The sequence below is a fragment of the Neolamprologus multifasciatus genome, chromosome 22 (genome assembly GCF_963576455.1).
Source record: "Neolamprologus multifasciatus chromosome 22, fNeoMul1.2, whole genome shotgun sequence".
NCBI classification, from domain to species: Eukaryota; Metazoa; Chordata; class Actinopteri; order Cichliformes; family Cichlidae; genus Neolamprologus; species Neolamprologus multifasciatus.
Genome location: NC_140459.1, coordinates 31,804,300 through 31,823,164, shown reverse-complemented (window position 1 = coordinate 31,823,164; position 18,865 = coordinate 31,804,300). Strand labels below are relative to the sequence as shown.

General features: G+C 38.9%; 3 protein-coding genes and 1 long non-coding RNA gene across 10 annotated transcripts in view; 1 reads left to right on the top strand and 3 right to left on the bottom strand.

Moving 5' to 3' along the window:
- The window catches only part of LOC146493773 (uncharacterized), a 561,837-nt gene that overhangs the window by 344,102 nt on the left and 198,870 nt on the right, over positions 1-18,865 (top strand). The gene's annotated exons all lie outside the window — the stretch shown is intronic.
- Positions 2,201-3,270, bottom strand: LOC146493785 (uncharacterized). Its single transcript, XR_014871965.1, has 2 exons — positions 2,955-3,270; positions 2,201-2,724 (listed from the first exon to the last, which is right to left on the bottom strand). It is a non-coding gene; the product is annotated as an uncharacterized LOC146493785 (long non-coding RNA).
- LOC146493784 (uncharacterized) lies at positions 3,285-5,980 on the bottom strand. Its single transcript, XM_085148851.1, has 2 exons — positions 5,690-5,980; positions 3,285-4,343 (listed from the first exon to the last, which is right to left on the bottom strand). The coding sequence occupies exons 1-2, from the start codon at positions 5,739-5,741 to the stop codon at positions 3,520-3,522; spliced, it is 876 nt and encodes a 291-aa protein (XP_085004977.1). The 5' UTR covers positions 5,742-5,980; the 3' UTR covers positions 3,285-3,519.
- Positions 9,601-18,572, bottom strand: LOC146493783 (uncharacterized). 7 transcript variants are annotated; one of them, XM_085148855.1, is made up of 9 exons: positions 17,899-18,572; positions 17,411-17,546; positions 16,073-16,211; positions 15,420-15,484; positions 14,423-14,552; positions 13,396-13,589; positions 10,567-10,622; positions 10,090-10,472; positions 9,601-9,993 (listed from the first exon to the last, which is right to left on the bottom strand). In XM_085148855.1, the coding sequence occupies exons 6-9, from the start codon at positions 13,563-13,565 to the stop codon at positions 9,850-9,852; spliced, it is 753 nt and encodes a 250-aa protein (XP_085004981.1). In that variant the 5' UTR covers positions 13,566-13,589; positions 14,423-14,552; positions 15,420-15,484; positions 16,073-16,211; positions 17,411-17,546; positions 17,899-18,572; the 3' UTR covers positions 9,601-9,849. The 7 variants fall into 7 exon arrangements, with proteins under 7 accessions (XP_085004981.1, XP_085004980.1, XP_085004979.1 ...); XM_085148854.1 differs by having other exon boundaries at positions 15,420-16,211; XM_085148853.1 differs by having other exon boundaries at positions 14,423-15,484.

The window sequence follows — 18,865 nt, the reverse complement described above, 5'->3', positions numbered from 1 at the left end:
TGAAACTCTTCAAATAAACCATTCCTCTGCAGATGATCTGTTAGCTGTTTGACAACTACTCTTTCAAGGATTTTTGATATGAAAGGAAGGTTGGAGATTGGCCTATAATTAGCTAAGACTGCTGGGTCTAGAGATGGCTTTTTGAGTAAAAGTTTAACTACAGCCAGCTTGAAGGCCTGTGGTACATAGCTGATTATTAGAGATAGGTTGATCATATATAAGATCGAAGAATTAATCAATGGCAGGACTTCTTTGAGCAGTTTTGTAGGAATGGGGTCTAAAAGACACGTTGATGGTTTGGGGGAAGTAATTATTGAAGTTAACTCAGAAAGATCAATTGGAGAAAAAGAGTCTAACTTAACATCAATGGTACTAAGAGTAGCTGCAGATAATATTACATCTGTGGGATGATTATTGGTAATTTTTTCTCTAATGATAAAAATTTTATTTGTGAAGAAGTTCATGAAGTTATCACTAGTTAACGTTAAAGGGATGGTTGGCTCAAAAGAGCTCTGACTGTTTGTCAGCCTGGCTACAGTGCTGAAGAGAAACCTGGGGTTGTTCTTATTTTCTTCAATCAGTGATGAGTAGTAAGCTGTTCTGGCTTTGCTGAGGGCTTTCTTATAAAGCAACAAACTATTTCTCCAGGCTAAATGATGATCCTCTAAATTTGTGACACGCCATTTCCTCTCCAGATTACGAGTCATCTGCTTTAGGGTACGTGTTTGAGAATTATACCACGGAGTCAGGTACTTCTGATTAGAGACCTTAGTTTTCACTGGAGCTACAGTATCCAGAATTGTGCGTAGTGAGGAGGTGAAAATTATTAACAAGATAATAGCCATTATATGTATCAATTTCATACTATGTTTGCACCTCTGAAGCCCAACTGATCCCCCATGACTGCATTCAGTGTCGATCATTTATATGAGATGAGCAAAGTCTGTGTATCAAAAGGTTTCTGACAATATTGCTGGACATAATTGAGCTATTGATGTAAAAGTGCCTGGTTATGTTGCACTGACCCTATGTTACTAAATATAGGCTGTCATATATTAACTGTTCCTCTACGTTCCTCAATGAATGCAGCCATTATTACACCCCTGAAAACAGGAAGGAAAGAATCACAAGAGTGATTTTGTGTTGTTATCTCACAGAGTAGTTTAATGCAATGAGGAGAATGTGCGAAAGCCCCCTAGTGGAGATTGGAGACACTACCAATCGATCCCAGAAACTAGCTGATTAGTATTGTACAGATCGCAGTTCTCGTGAATAAAAGGACAACCATTGATGCAACATGAAAAATAATAACTTTTAAACTATTTTCATATCTTATTTACATTGTCTTTATGCTTATGTCAACTGAGATGAATGTGCATTAACTGTTTTACTTTTTACTTTCAGTTGTGAACCCTTTTTATATATAAGAATAAGAATATCACATGACTGTGGCCTTGTGTTATACCCTCTCTGCTGCAGTGATGCTGCAGACAAACACAAACATCGTGATTAGACATTCAAGAAGAGCCTCTTAAAGATGAAGGTCTGTGTCTCTTGACCTAAACACATAATCCAGTTAAATCTGATTTATGTTCATTAATACGTCTGTGAGCATAAAGATGTAAGCCTTGGACCATCAGGATAAAATGCGGTCGGGAAACTTAACAAGCTTTGATAAAACTTCATCAGTAGCTCAAGCAAGACCTCAAAACCTTCGATCACCACGGGTGGTTAGCAGACTGTGGTTGTACCATGCAGCCTAACAACATGCAGTAAATTGCAGGTTAAAGCAGTCTGCTTACACATTGTTAAACAAGGGAAGGGAACTAATGTGGCTGTCACATTACCCTTTTGTCCCATTTCATCCCAGGACTCGATTAAATTGCTGTTCACTTTCTACAATACTTAAAACTGATCAGTAGGACCTGAAACTGCAAACATTCAAACATTCAGGCCAAGAATCAGTTGGTGAACATATTAATCTACTACAATTAGCAAAATGAATAAATAAACAGAAGAAAGTTAGAGTGATAACAGAGTCATGGAGGTTAAACTCATGCAAATGACCTTCACCCAGGCTCATGAAAACAATCTCCTGCTTATAAACAGCAGATCATTTGTGTCAGTGTCAGGATGGTTTATATTTGAGCTTTTAGTTCACACAGAACAATTTTTATTAATTTTTTTTTAGCGATTACCAAAGTCTGTGAATCCCCAAATTGTTCAGTTGTTCTTTTTGCTCCCCATGAGGTCACTTTCACCATGTGACAAAAACAACACCCCACTGTACACACTCGGGCCACCAGCAACTTTCTAAATCCTCAATAAAAAGCTGACAGGTTGCAATGATGTTCCAAATAACTTATTAAGAAAACAACTAAATACACAGAAAATGTTATGAAAATTGGTTTATTTTATATCTCCTACTTTGAAATGATGCAATAAAAATATGTATAAAACATCACAAACTGTAATATTTTACAAATGCTTACGTCCTGCTGATGCAATGGAGACATCTTCCAGTGACAGTCTTCATCCGTGTGAGTGTGAGGAGGATCCTAAACCCACCGATACAGAAGTGCATGTTCACAACTCCCTCTGTGCAGGCGGGGTCAGGACCCTCCTCACCCTGGGTGGGGAGGGGTGGTGCTGTGGCCAGTCAGGTATGAAGTGCTGAGAGTGGATCTTTGGTCCTCTGTGCAGCTCTGTCCACTCTCAGCTTCCCTGCAAAGCAATAACACAAGAAAGACGTCATTTTAACACAAAACAGCATTTTCATTGTTGGTAGCTGCAGTATGTTGTTAAAAAGCAATTTTAAACCCAACGTATACACATGAAAAATATAAATAAACCTAAACCTACAGTGCTGCTGACATAGGATGATGATTTATACCAACTATTGGAAGAATTTCGTCTTCAAGACAGTTTGTTGTCAATGTGAGGTGATAACTTACATAGTTGGAACACAGCACCACTCTCCAGTTTTTCACTTGGTCATCCATCCTTCTCATCGGGTTGGTCGGGGTAAGGCTGTCTTCTGGGTGGGGTGTTAGCTCCATCTTGGATGTTGAGTGTCTGAAGTGTTGAATTCTTAGCCACAGGCTATACCTTATGTAAAAACAAGAGACTACAGTCAGTTCACTGCATCATTTTTAAACCTTTTCTACTTATTTGTGTTGACATTAAGTACAGACTTACCTTTGTCCTGCATGGTGAATTAGGGCTTGGGAAAAACTTATATTATTCATTTAAAAAGTTACCTGTGATATTAAGAAATGAAGTAATAACAACTAAAAAACTACCTTTCAGTCACAATGTAATATTAATATTAATGTCACATATCAAGAAAAAAACAATACATTTCACATGTGCGAGTCAGATGTTCTTATATCTGTGTTACAAACAGGCTTAACTTAAACATTACAAAGTTAATTAAAAAGTAAAAGATATTTACAAACACTGCAAAACACAAAGGCCAACTTAAGTGTTACAAAGTTTAAAAACACGTTCTAACATAAACTAATCAGAGTCACTGTCATCAAGGGAAAGGTTAAAAAGCCTCTCCCAGAAACATCTGACTCCAAAACAACCTGAGGATGTTGAAGGGGCATCAAACTGGTCACTTACCTTGCACCTCTTTGCACTTACCTCTTCGGTGCAGATGTCTTCTCTGCTTCTCTTTTCTGAGGAAGGAGCAGCAGAGGGAGCAGCTGAGGAAGGAGCAGCAGAGGAAGGAGCAGCTGAGAAAGCAGATGAGAGAGCAGCTGAGGAAGGAGCGGCAGAGGGAGCAGCAGAGGGAGCAGCTGAGGATGGAGCAGCAGAGGAAGGAGCAGCTGAGAAAGCAGATGAGAGAGCAGCTGAGGAAGGAGCAGCAGAGGGAGCAGCTGAGGGAGGAGCAGCTGGTGGATCACCAACTGGGGCAACAACTCGAGAGAAGAGTGGGGCGTTGGCCTGGCCGAAAGGCGGCATGGCGATAGGGGCAGCACCTGGAGCAATAGGATGTTGCCAATCGTGCCAAAACGGCTCTGGAGGGTGCTCCCGGATGAGAGGGGAATCATCACTCTCATCCATGGTGTCATACCCCGAGTCATCGCTAAGCCAATCCCCCCACTCTTCTGAGTCGTTCCAGTCAGATGAATTGTCAGTCTGTTCACTCACCTCTTCATCGTCTACAGGTAGGTAGGGGGGGTACTCACCTTCCTGTTCACCGTCATCAGCATCTGGTGCTTCATGAGAAGAGGGTGAGGGTGAGAGAGGGAAAAAATACTCACCATACTCACCTTCGCTGATACGCTGGGTATCAGTGTCCTGAGCAGGGCGTTCAACCACATAGTCAAGACGCCCTGTGAAGAAACAATTTTTAAAATAACATTAGGAATGTAATAGACACCCAGTGTTAAAGCAACAGACCTACATCTGTTAGTTTGAGCAGAGGATGAGAGGAAAGCATTTTATGTCAGACTGAATGACACTTCTACTTGTTCAATCTTTAAGTGAAGTTTTTTAATAGAAGACCACCAAACCTCCACCAAGGCAGCTCACTCTGTGTACTTTTAAGGTGACACTATATTGACGCTATATTGACACTGTATTTTGTGTACATTCAATTTGTTTTATTTGTTCTTTGTAAGCCTTTATGCAAACACTATGTTGGAATAGGTAATGGATAATAGGTATTGATTTGTAAATAGCCGGACATGAGTAACTTATTATATAAATAAACTACAGTAAATTTATAACTAACCATGCAGCTCATTCTCCTGTTTTATTTACAATTCACGATGTCACACATTTTGAAAAAAGCTCATAGGTTAAATATGTGGATGCAAACCATAATGTAACATTTAGACCACATGTACCAATCTCATGTCCTAAATATATATATATATATATATTTTTTAAATAAAAACACAACCTCCTTGGCAAGAGTAAAAATTGCACACACACAAAGCTCTGCAGGTATGTCTGAAAATGATGCTCAAGTGAAAAACAAACAAACAGAAACTCTTAACTCAGAATCCACATTTTAGAAATGTGCACAAGGACTGTATCTGCCACTAAGGACAGATACATCTAATCTGTGGTAAACATGCTATCCCTGTGTAAATATCCCTGTGTACAATTTCTCTCTCTGCTATCTAATAAGGTTAAAAGCATTACCGTAATAGAAGATAGGTCTTAATACCATTATTACTACTGTTTTCATATTCTTTTGATATTATTATTATTTTTTTTTTTTATCTTTGTGTTTTGCAGCAGAGAAAAAATATAGTTTATATCAATAAAGCCTTTGATCCGGAGAAGAAAAGGATGTTAGGAGGGGACCTGGATCTGTGTGTTTACACCTGCGTGTTCTGACGCCATGACATCTTGAAGATGCCGTTACCACAGAAACTGATTTTTGGGCATTTCTACAAATTTTAGTCCATTAAACTATTTTTAACCATTTCATTTTAAAGAAAAGTATCAAATTTGAAGCCTTCAAATCAAAGTAATACCTGTTTTTTTCATATTCATACACCAGTCGTTAATAATTTCTACATCTCTCCCGGAAAATTTAAAGCATACAAACAATTTACGGGAAACAATCTTGGAATACACATATTTGATCACGTTAAAACTTGATATTCACACTGGAACTTGTTAAATTATTACAGTCATTTAAATTTAAAGAAACTTTCAAACGTACCTGCAGCGAAGTCCAGGTGACTGTCGAGGAGTCCGGGTCCACGGCGAGCCATCTTCAAACTTGAAAAACAAAAACAAGTACAAACGATCCACAGATGAAGTACTTGTTGTCGCTTTCAAGTAAAATCCGCTTTCAGTAAAGTGTTTGCAAAACTTAGCTTTCCACAGGCTGAGGTTGGAGCAGGTCGAAACAAGTCCACGAGCAAGTGTAAAGGGACGATTGGAACCTTGTGCAGCATTTATATACCCTCGGCGGCCATGGTTACGGTTGTCAACGTGCGTTTACACGTGCACGCATAGCTGGACTGGCCAGCGGCCCACCTGCTGGCGATTTTTTATTTTTATGGGCTGATCGATTTTTTTATTTTTTATTTTGGAAGGGTTTAAATAATGAAAGGTGTTGGATTGGCCAATTGGTCATGATCGTCTCTAGGCTGGACCAATTACAGCCGAGGAGGTCGGATGCACCCTCCCCCTTGTTTAGCATCTTATAGGCCATCCGTCGGCTCTTTGTTACTTCGGAAACATGTCTTAAACAATTTCCACGACGTAATCCGATAACAACCGATCTCTTTACCCGTCGGCTTCCCGTGGCTGTCATGCAACAGGTGTTGTGCCAAAAAGTGATTTCCAATGTTTGCGTGTATTTTTTATGTGTAATATCTATGTTGGTAAATAGACTTCGGTGAACAGCGTTTACAAAGGGGCTAAAAAATTATCTGTATCTTTACAACTCTGTGTTATTGTACTTACATTATAACCGGTCCTTTCCCCACTTTAAATATTTTTACAGAACTATTGTAATATTTGAGCCATTTCTGCTGTCCAACTACTTCTTACAAAAGACATTTTTAATGTTAATTAGACTTTTTTTTTTAACGGCATAAATAAAGGTTATATAAAAGTCACTGCCAAAGACTGATTGCGGCTTCTACCTTGTTACACTAATGTTGTTTGTAGCTCAATATGACTTTATGTCATCCATGAGGGATGCATTTGACATATGTTTCACATATTATAGCCCAACAAGTTACTTATAGCAATTTAAATACGAGCAATCAGTTTTTGGCAAATACCGGAAATCACTTTTTGGCACAACACCGGCTATTGCAGTTAATAATACAACAGTTTCTTGCCATTTTTTCTGTTTCTTTTTATCGCTGTGTAACTGAGTCCAATTGAAAGCCTGCATGCGCTAGTACTGCTTGCCACAAGTTCCCAGAATCCTTTGCGGTTTTACCCCTGAATGACGTCACATTTTTGGTGGGCCGGTCTCTAGTCAAAATGCCCGGGCCGATTTTTTGTCCCAGTCCAGCCCTGCGTGCACGTGATAGAACTATATGAATGGAGCTCACCACAGTGTAATTTACAGTTAATTTAATAATAATAATAATAATGGATTGGATTTTATATAGCGCTTTTCAAGGCACCCAAAACGCTTTACAATACCACTATTCATTCACTCTCACATTCACACACTGGTGGAGGCAGCTACAGTTGTAGCCACAGCTGCCCTGGGGCAGACTGACAGAAGCGTGGCTGCCATATGGCGCCATCGGCCCCTCTGGCCAACACCAGTAGGATGATTCCGCATAAATCTGAATCATCTGAAAAAGATTCAGATTTATTAAATTTAGATTTTACTCAAATGTTTTAAAATATATTTTATATAGACTTACTTATGATATATACATGCATATTTTTAAAATACTGTGCAGAAAAGATTTAATAAAAACTGGCTCTAATATGAAAGCAAACCCATGTAAAGCTAGTAAAGCATGAGCGTTTAGTTTAGTGCACCCTCTGTTATTTCTGTCTTCATAATAAGAAGCGTCCACATCGTCAGTCAGCCTTGTGGCGACTTCCCCTCGCCACAGGTTTCCGCACCGGCTGCTGGCACTTGCAGGTGCGTCCAGTTTTATCTCTGCCGCAAACATGCGCTCCACCAGACCCAAAGTGCACACAGGTGTAATTAGGTGGAAGTATGGTGTAAACAAAAAAATCCTTACAGGATACCCACTGTCACCAAGCAATAATCTATTATGATTTCCTCTCTCAAACTGAGCAGACAGTGATGAGTTTAAAAAAATCATGTATAGATCTTGTAAATCACTGGAACCAGTTCTTGCTATTTCCTGTTCCTCAACATCTGGGGTGGAGGGACGTTTTATGGGAATATGGGTTCCGTTGTTGCAGCCTATGTAACTATTATTTTGGGACTTGATTTGAGATTTATTTTACTTTGTTGTTCTGTTGAACATTTGCAGTTCCCAACTTTAAGCTCAGTTGTCTTGATGGTTTACATTTTAGTGTTTGCTTGGTTTTTTTGTTTGTTTTTGTGTGTGATTGTGTTTCTATTGGAGACGCAAAGCCACATAGATGCAAACAACAGAAAAGTAACTCTATTTGATTGGCTGAAAGTTTTTCAGTGATATAAATAGGCAGAAAAGCTTGTTATATTATTCCACTGTGGTCTTAGTGAACCAATAAAGTTTTCAAATATTTATCCACCACTGCTTTTAATGATGTAATTTAATTTTTTAGGTGACAGAAAATCAGAATGGCTCCATCTGTAAAGCGTCACAGGTAAGAAGCAGTTTTCTGATATTTAGGCTGTACACACCTGATTTGTCAGATTAAACTTCAGCTCTGTTTATGTTTCCAGCTGTGAGGTTTTTGTGTTTTGTCATGAGTACGGTGTTATTCGTCATGTAATTTTTCTGACCTGTGGATTTATTTATGTAGTGAGGATTAGAGATGTGTACTTATGGTACTTGATCTGCAGCACAAGTAAACTGGAGTTTATGATGTTTAAACAAAACAAAAGAAAGTAACAAATAATTATTGTTGATTGTAAATTATTATTATTATTTTTTTGCCTGTCCCATTTGGTTCTTTTGCCATCAGAATTATTGTCTAAAGGTGAACTTTACTTTACCAAATGGACCATCCCAGCCTTGCCGTATTGGTCTATTTGATTCACCTTTTATTGTTTATTTTATTTTATTTTCACTTGCTAAATACAGGACAGACTTGACTGGGGAAAAGAAAGAGGAGAAAGAAAGAGGGAAAGAAAAACAGCGGGGGAAGAGGAACGGTGATACGGAACAGCACAGCCCCGTCCTCCAGGGCATGAAGCAGGTTGGAGGAGATCAAAACTCCAGACATCCAGAGGCCCTCAGAACACAAGAGACCAAGGAAGACCAACAGAGGGGCAGCCGCGCCACTATCCCAGAAAGAGCTGAGGAGAACCCCAGATGAGGGGCTCACTCAGCAGCCGTGGAGCAGAAGCCAGGGGGGGTTGCAGTGACGTGCCCGTGAGCTCCGCCGGCAGCCAGCTGTCGAGGGCACCCCACCCCCGAAGTGGCCCGAGCGAGCCCCAGGCTCCAGGCCCCGACAAGCAGCCACCAAGGAGTGAGCCGGTGTGTACCTGGACGCCCACACAAAGAACCACCAATGCACCGATGTCTGAGGGCGTCTGCAACTGGCAGGGGAAGTGGTGGGGGGAGATAAGCCTCCATGCCTTGGAGGGCCTGAGATGTCCCCAGAGAGGTGGCGTCTGATACCCAACCTGACATATAGAAAAAAACAAACAGGCACACACAGATACTCTAAGCCCCAGGTCTAGGTACCCTTGCCCCTGGAGGGGGAAACTGCACCCAGACCCAGGTAGTGTTAGTCTTTTCCCTGGGGTGGAGAGAAGCAGAAGTCAGCAAAACAGAACCTAGTGGTACACATTAAGTAAAACAAATGGAAAAGGACTTACACTTAAAAATGTATGTAAAAATTACTGTAAATAACTGAAATTTCAACTGTAAATGAGCATCAAAAAGAGTAAATAATTGTAATGTGTATGCTAAATTACTGCAAATTGACAAATGATAAATTGCCCTTATTTTTACACTGCTAATCTGCTGAAAATACACTAATTTACAGTAATACGGCACATTATCTTTGAAAACAACATAAAAAATTTGTAACATTATTTACAATTAATCACCTTACAATTTGAGTGCTCTGGAATGCACACAGTCTTTGCAGACTACTAAGGATCAGACATCCTATCAATATGCAATCGATTATATAACTCTAATCATTAATGAGTATATGTTTCTAAGCATAAATGACAATCCAACAATATAACTCTGACCACAACGACTTTTAAAAACTTTCAAACTTCTGCTTTCTGCTGTGTTTCAGATTTTCCAGGATGCTGGATTTCCTTTCTGCCACCAGCTTCTTATACTCTTCGTCCAACCTCTTGCCCAAATCGCTCATGCTCGTGTCTGCCCGATTCTCCCTGGGCTACACACAACAGACAATAACATAATTTAGTGACAGTGTTTACAGATGATCATCTTTATTAACGAACAAGTCCAGTAAACAACTTTAACTTCTCACCATGTCTTTAAAGGCCTCTCCCCTGTAATAAACCGTGGAGCCTGGATACTCCATTCCCTCGTCACGTAACTGCTTCATGCTTGAAGCCACCAGATGCAGCTCCTCTTCATCATAGGCATATACCTGTTGGTCCTCACAGGTCATCAGAACGAGCTGCTCACACGGGAATGAGATGCCCTCGACCACACCAATAACCTGCATGGTTACAACCTTCGGAAGGTAGAATTTCCCCCAACCGTTCACCACAAGAAAATTATCTTTGTAAACGGTGTCCTCAAGCCTTGCTTTCCTCAATGTGGCACCAGCCGGCTTCTTTAAGGGGAAACGCTCACCTTTATTTGCAGATACAATCTGTGAAACACCTGCTGGGGAGTCATCCTCACCTGCAACATGTGGCGACACATGCAGTTTCTTTAAGGATGGAAAATAATTATTTCAGCTTTCCTTTTACATGAGACAGAGATGATTGTACTGTACCTTTTTCTCTTTTGACAGGTGGGACATGAGACACAACAGGAAGGTTATGTTTCAACCTGAAATACAGAAGAGATTATGATTGTTATAAAGTTTATAAGAACATTTTTCCTTTTACAATCCATTGTCATCCTTTCTCTCGTGCTCCTGCAGCCCCAGTCAGTCAGCCTCACTGTATGGAGCTTAATGCCAAGTAATTACTGTTATGTCTATCCTCCTGAAGTCATAGCATCACAGTCATTTGTTTTGTATGTTCAGAAGCTTTGAGCTCGGGATATAAGTTGCCATTTCTGCACTGAACCATCTACAATCCTGAGTCCGTACATCCTGTGAGTGTTTGGTTCAAGGCTTCAGTCTACAGAGTCGGGTCCTCATCTTCAGTCACAACAGTGGTTGTTACTGTCTGTCAATGTTCCTGAATTATTTAAGTATATTTCCTAGAAGTATTTGTTTCATTTCACTCCTGTGCATCTCTTCTCCCTCTGTGTGAAAGGCAGTCTTCAATAAGAGGTTATGTGGTCAGAGTACAGATGTGCTCCATATTCCTTGATTCAATCGGAAATTTCACTTTTCAGTTAATCCAGCTCATTAAAGTTTATGTCCATGATGCTTGGTTTTCATATCACACTCATGCTAATTTACAATCAACAATCAACTGGTGGGGGAGGTTGTTACATCTTGCAGGAGGTCTCCTCTTCAGGAACTCACTCTGCAGGAGGGGGAAATACAGGAGAGGTGGAGGAAGATCTCAGCCTGGGTGTCTATTGTCTTGTGTAGTCTGGAAGATGAGTGGATGACGGGCCATTTTTAGGCCATTGCATTCTAGCAGGAAACGTTCGGCCAGCATCGACATTCCAACAGTCTGAAAATTAATGAACAATCGATAACTACTGAAAGGGAGACAACCACTGGAGAAAATGAAAACCTTTTGGAATACAAAACAGAAAAGAGAAGAGTTAAAGCTAAATATATGCACAAGTAGACTTTTGTGTAGACATTTCAAAGGGACTGCATCCGTTACCTCTGTTTATTGGAACCTAAAGCTGAAAAGCTGTCTTAACTTTCTGCCAAGGAACAGATGAAAAGAAGTTGTTTGGTCTCTCTCAAGCAGGTGTTATTTATGTGTGTTATTCATTACTTTGGGTTGGTTGCTGTTTTTGATACAAATTCATCTGTGCCAATTGTAATATTTTCATATGTTACTATTTTTATATTGCTATGTATTATAAATAAAGGATTACTTATTACTATTAAAAGTCTGCTTTTGTAGTTGTTGGTATTATTTATAAAATATCCGCTCTTAAGTTTTTTGCTCTATAAAACAGTACCTGTCCATTTTTGGACATAGAGTATCAGCGGTTGAGGTCCCCTGGCTCATACAAAATAAAAGTAAAAGGTTTCAACATCCAGCCTTTTTATGATTAAATACAAAGTGTAATAACAGAGTTATCGGTATGTGATTTTGTTAATAGTTAATCATCCTTAATTGTAATTTAGAGTATGACTAAGTATAAGTTTAACAGTAATGATGAGTAAGAAAATATAGCCAGAGTAATGGAATGAGACTAATACCTGACCTCGCACTGAGATTCGGTATAAAGTGGCATGTTTGTGCTAATGCTGACCTTGGGGCTCAGAGTTTCTCTGTGTGTATGTATTCAGGAATGTTAACTTGACCAATGTCCAATGGTTTGACAGCTTTCCTGTTGGATTGTATCACACAGAACGGGGATAAGTGCCCCAGTGGCCAGGCCGTGCACACCCTCATCTCTCTCCTTCACCATCATTAGTATTGGAAACCGGCATTAGCTCAGAGTAGATTAGACTTCTGTATAGTGCAAGTGATTTGATTTTATGATTATGTGATTCAGTTTTGTCTGTGCTCAAGCTAAATTACTTTAATAAAATATGTTGAATTCAAAAATTATAAACTGTGGACATTACCCTTTTAAACCTTTCTGAAACAATACAGGTAAAAACCAGTGTATAAAAGTTTACATGGGTATAAATAGCTCTTACACTTTACCCCAGCCTTTAAAATGACCAGATCCCTGGGGCCTGTTTTCCAGGCCACTAAATTAAACCCAGTCAATTACCAAGTGCACAGATCAAAAACCTACGAGGCCCACTAATAGTCCAAAAGTCTAAATCTTTAATAGAAAAGACAGGCAGAACTCAAACAAACAATAATCCAAACGAGGAGCATATATACATACTGGAAAGTAACTAATTATCAGTTATTACATCAGACTGATTAAATAAAGTAAAACTAATAAGGGAAGACGAACACAAGGGAAATAAAAATGACAACAGTGTAAACATACCAAAACTCACAAAATAAAACAGGAAATTGACTACAAACCGAGGAGTGTGACACAAATACATTCGTGTTAAAACATATGTGATAATTTTCTTCCTTTGTAGCATTTTTAAGATATGTGTTAGAACAGTTATTATGCTGTGTGGATTAGGAACCAAACATTTTTGCCAAATAGTTAACTTAATACAAACTTAAAACAGTGAACAATTTTCAAGATTCTGATTTACAGATGATATGGACAGCAAACAAAAGTCACGAAAGGTTTCATTATTTAAGAGATCCAGTTTTTCACACAGGAAAGAAATGAAAGAATCCAGTGCAGCAGGACCAAAGGTGTGTGTCAGCAAACTGAAGGTTGAGGAATCAGTCAGTTCCTGTTTAAGGTTGTGTTGGATTTTGCGAAGAGTCTGTCTGTTATTAGAAAGTAAGTGTATTAACAATATTACACAAATAACCCAAATGACAAATAATACCAAAAAAGATACAACTTTCATATTATTCTACTTACTTACTTTGTCATATCAGCACTTGAATGGTCGATGCCTTTACAGACCATGTCTCTTGTGACATCGCAAGCCAATCTTCCGGCAAACCCGAGGGCTAGCTCCCCAGCCTCCTCTTCACTCAGGACACTAAACACCGTTGGTTTAGTTTTGGCCTTCTTACGCCTGTCAAGAATCATTGCAGGCAGTTTAGCTTTACGGCCCTAAAAAAGAAAAAGTGCAAACACCAAAAGAGACACACACACACACAAAGTTAAATGCTTTTGTTTACATGGTGTAACTGTGTATATGTTGCAGCAAATGCACAATTTCCAGATTCCACATTGTCACTTCAGTGATACGAGTAACCCGGATTTCTTTCAGGTGACATCAAAATCACAAAATGTAAACCTACCCCAATTAAAGCTCTGAAAACATGAACTGACATGTTCTCTGCTTGGATTCTGCGCTTGATCTCGTCTTCTGTTATTGTGTAGGTTTTCTTTTTTGAGCTTGGTACAGATAAGCGACCATGCACTCTATAAACTGTACTACTTCCTTCTGAATCACTTTGAAATTCTGCATCTGCATCAATCCTGTCAGCATCATCATCATCAGCATTATCTGTACTCAATAATAATGGATTGCATTTATATAGCGCTTTTCAAGCTACGCTTCCACTGCTGTAGATATATTCATAGCACTCTGTAGATCTGTTTACCTCACACCGATACATCTGTATATATGTAGCACATCTGTATATTTGCTCTTATTGCACTTACTGATAAGATGCAAACTGTATTTTGTTACCCTGTATTTAGACATGTGTAATGACAGTAAAGTTGAATTCTAAATGCTATCCTAAACATTTAAACAAAAGCAGCTGCACAGCTACAGAAGTTTTTAGAAGTGATTTTTAGAAGGCCAGTAAAGAGAGCATGGAGACAGATGGAGGATGCCAAATCCACTGAATCTACACGCTTCCTGTTTCCACCCCATCCTTCCAGTGCTCTACTTTACTCCCTGCTCTCTCTACCACAACTGTCTTTGAACTTGCCTGGGCCAGGTCTGAGTCCAGCTTTGCAACTCCAGCCAGGTCACATGACACAGGGGTTTGCTCTGATGTCAACAGGCAGGTCAGTGGAGCCCTCTGGTGATGGATTTATGCCAGTGAAACAGGAGGAGGCCTGAGAACAGACAGCAGGCTTAACTAGCAGGACAAAGTAGCATGTAGTACTTGAAGGAGTCATCACAGCCAATCAGTTCTCAGAAAAATGGAACATCACGTACATTTTCTCTTCTTTGATTTTCATCAATGTATTTCCTTTGAAATTTAAAAAAAAATATATAAATATATTTTTTAAAATATTTCCTTCTGTCAATATTTCTGCCTGATTAGAAGCTCATAGGCAGTTCCTGTCACTCTACAATAAAATAATGTAAAGGCTGCCCTCTCTGCCTCCCACTAGCTGACCTAACTGACACAAGTAAACTGTGTTAAGATACCCTACATGGACTAAGGTTCTTGGTCACATACATATAGATTTGTGTGGCTGTAGAAATCATGCCATGAAGCTCCCAGCGCACATTTTTGATGCTTCTGTCTGTGGCAGAGGTGGTTTGGAGCTCGGCAGAGCCTTGGTGGCTTTTACTGACTATACACCCCTACCCATTTATTATGAACAAACAGCACAACTGTTTGTGGTTTTTTTCTATATTACACTTGCATGATTTAGATTTATACTTATGTGGCAGCTATTCACTGGCCTGACAAAGTTATTTTAAATGATATCATGTCATGAATAACACAAGTTATTTTCCATGAAATCTAAAAGTGGTGAAATTCTCAAAAAATGAATGAGACGTGCATGTAATTTGACATATTTTGTTGTTTTGTGTGTGTGTTTGTCTGTATGAAATTTTGACGTGTATCTGAAAAACACAATTTTGAAAACACTGGAAAGACCTCAAGACATTTTTTCTTTTGCTTACTATGTAAACAAAAATTCCCACCAATGCTTTTCAGTGTGAAATTTAGTGTGTAGAGAAAATACCTGTGCCAGGTTGTCTCCATCTAGTGGTGAATAACGCATTACCACTACATCAGGTGAGTTTTTCTCTGTGCACAGTGACACAAAACTCATTTAACGACATAAACTATTTAAAAAATGATGTAGGCAGATCAAGGCAATGTTACAGATTCAGTAAGAACAGAAGTTTATTGCAATCCTTCAAATATGCAGGGCGTCACACTAACACAGCTGCTTATGTCCAGCATAGCTCTGTTATTATCAATTTGATTCAAAACGTGTCCAGTTTATTGTCTTAAACTGGCATTAAAGCTTCAATGAACTAAAGTGGTCCCTCTGAGTCAGCACCCAGAAAGCTCGTCTCTTTTAAAAATGTGGCCATAAATACGAGCGCTGCTAGGATCTTAAAACACTGGGGCTAAATCCAGACCTGAAATCTTTGGAAGTTTCACTCAGTAACAGCACCTTTTTAATATTATTGACTATATTTTATAGTCACATTTATATAAAATGTCAAACATTATACGTTAGCTAAAGGTTGAAGTCACAGAGCTATACTGAACAACAATGCAATTTGAGTTTTTCTTGTTTGTACTATATATTTGATTTATTGTAAGCAGTGGGAGTAAAACCTAAAGAAAAAAATAGTAAAAATATGAATGAATCTCTGCTCTTACAGCTTGTGCTTTTATTGTGCCGTGATGTCTCCTTTGAAACTGTCCTCTTGCTCGTCTTTTGGATGCTCACCTCTTCTTCACCTTTCCTGTTCCTTTCACTAAACTGCTGCACTCTTGTTCTCTGCTCTCGACTCCTGTTCTGGTTACAATTAGAATGCAGTCAGCATGTGCCAAATAAACTTGCTCCAAATCGATCATGTTTGATATGATGATGAAGTTTTTAAACATCTTATTTATCAACTTATTTGATGCACTGTATCAATCAATTATTAAACAAATATCAGACTGTAGAAAAGCCAATAATAATGCACTGAGCAAGTTCATGCCATAAGAGCTAAATGGCCATAAAAGAAAATCCTGAATGCCTAATACAGGACAGGCCAACATTGAATGCAGCCACAGATCGACATCAGTCAGCTTTCTGCACTTTCCACCTGATCACATCTGTCCTCAAAGTCATGTCATTTCCTCTGTGGTTCATTTATGTTTACTTTTACATTTGCAGTGACAATAAATTTAGTGACATAGTGCACACATTATATCCTATGGACTGCTGGGTTATCTTGGTTCATTTAAGTTAGTATTTTTACACCGACCAGCATCTGGCCAATCCACCACCTTTCAATGTTTATAACGTTACAAAAAAAAAAACAGAAGAGATGTCACATGTCATCTGCATCACTACAGAAAACGAAAAAAATCTAAATTATAAAAGAAAATTGTAAAATAATCAATGCCAGTGTTTCTGACACTTTTGGATGAGTAAATTTGCCCCGGGTCAAATTAACCCAGAAGCATAATTGGTGTTCCTGGAAACCAACATAACAGGAGGGTTAAATATGATCAACTGGTTTTTGACAAATACCGAAAATTAGTTTATGGCAGATATGACTTTTTGACACAACACCAGCTAACTGACAAGACCTAGTTAAAAGCTAATATTACAGTTGAATATTATTGCACCTAACCTTAGGCTCCAGTATTCTAAAACTCGCACTTCCCCTCTAATAAACCATATGATTATGTAACAAATATGTCAGCTTACCAAAGAACAGAGGACAATTTATTCAGGGTGTGACAGCACTTTACCACCTGTGTCCAACATATAAAACAAATTTCTGGACTGGAGCACGTACATCGTTAAAAACTCCAGGACTTCATCACAGCCTCTCTCACATCCGCTTTACATGTGTAGTTTACAGGAAACTTAAATAACACTGGCTGAATATGTTTGTAGCAGGATAAAATTAGGGTCCCTTATATGAATGGGATTTAAACAGGGAGAAAGAAGAAAAATATTGGCATCAGTTACCAACACTTCACTCAATTGAGACTCACTTGTGTTTAACACTGGAATATGTGAACATATTACTTATTGAGTCCTTTCTCAGTCCATGGGTTGTGAAACCGCAACATCCTCCATCCGTAGTAAGAGAAAGCGTCTGTGGCAATAACCAAAATGTCTCCATACAGCCTTTGTGAATAAGAAAATATTAAAAAAAAAAAAAAAGTTTTTAAAATGTATAGAGCTAAATATAAAAAGTGTCTGTGAGTCCTTCAGTCCAAATACCCGAGGTCGAGAAGAATATTTTAAAACACACCCCTTTAGCTTACATCTTGAAAGTAGTGCAAGCCATATGGGTTTATATTCCAAACAGTGACACGAACTTGATCACCGAAATCCGCTTAACATGGCTGCTAATTTTCAAGCTTACTAGCTTATTCACGATTAGCACACTAATAATCATCATTAACCACACATCATAACATAACCAAACGATAACATATAGAAAGAAACAATGTACGTATAAAACACAAATTCTTACCTAGCAGGAGAATAAATAATCAGTATTTTAAGGCTACTGCATGTACAGATGTCACTGCTGGCTCACATGAGCTACCTCTGAGAACCCCACAGTTTACTCCCCAGCTGACTGTCGCGAAAGAGTCGTAAATCACCGGCATTGTAAAACTTTAAATTATTCCAGGGCATGTTAAAAACAAAACTCCAAACAGATGGACTGGATATTAAACGGTATCAAACGACTAGATTAACACAGGGTTACAATTACATTCTACCATCGTCACATCGAGAGTTTATTCATTAATCATCAGAGTTCAACAATGTGACATCCAGTTGAAAACAACTTCAGTAACGCCAGCCAAAACAGGCTAACAGTGAATAACAGCACAAAAACAGCCGTGCTTATCGACAGCTCGACATATCACATGTCACATTTTAACTGTCCCTTTTACAGCCTCTTCCAGAAAACGAACGGTACACTATACACATATACAGTATATTGATTTTATTTGGTTTTAGAGTTTAACCTGAAATCTTTTGCTGCTGAGCAGCAGAGCTCCAAAGCGTCCCCTGTAACCATGGTTACGCAGAGGCGTAACAGTGTTCCAACTGTGACGTCACAGAGGAGAACCAATGTCAAACTGATACCTGGATCAGCCTGCAACTTTTATTGGCACTTTTCTGCTGAGATCCGGAGCTCGACGCCCTGGCACCCCGGGATAAGATGAGTTGCTGTGTTTTCACGGAGAAAAAATAAATAACATGGAATAACGTCAGTCTCCGATGGAAAAAAAAAAAGATGCACGCAAAAGAGGACAGCAGATTGAGAAGAGATTTCTTCAAACGGTAAGGAGCTTCTACCAAGTGATATTTGATAAGGTTAAAACTTCAAGCTTAAATCTAATGTCCAGATTCATGCTAAACTTTTCTGATTACTCAGTGAATCTGTTCATATGTTGCCGTTTTAAGCTATTAATTTCATGGTGACA

Coding starts and splice junctions, on each gene's coding strand:
- LOC146493784 (XM_085148851.1), bottom strand. CDS start 5,741: ATGGCTCGCCGTGGACCCGGACTCCTCGACAGTCACCTGGACTTCGCT. Junction 4,344..5,689: donor TCACCTGGACTTCGCTGCAG/GTACGTTTGAAA, acceptor GTTTCTTCACAG/GGCGTCTTGACTATGTGGTT.
- LOC146493783 (XM_085148854.1), bottom strand. CDS start 13,565: ATGATTCTTGACAGGCGTAAGAAGGCCAAAACTAAACCAACGGTGTTT. Junction 10,623..13,395: donor TCAAGTGCTGATATGACAAA/GTAAGTAAGTAG, acceptor TCTGTATTTCAG/GTTGAAACATAACCTTCCTG. Junction 9,994..10,089: donor GAGAGGCCTTTAAAGACATG/GTGAGAAGTTAA, acceptor TGTTGTGTGTAG/CCCAGGGAGAATCGGGCAGA.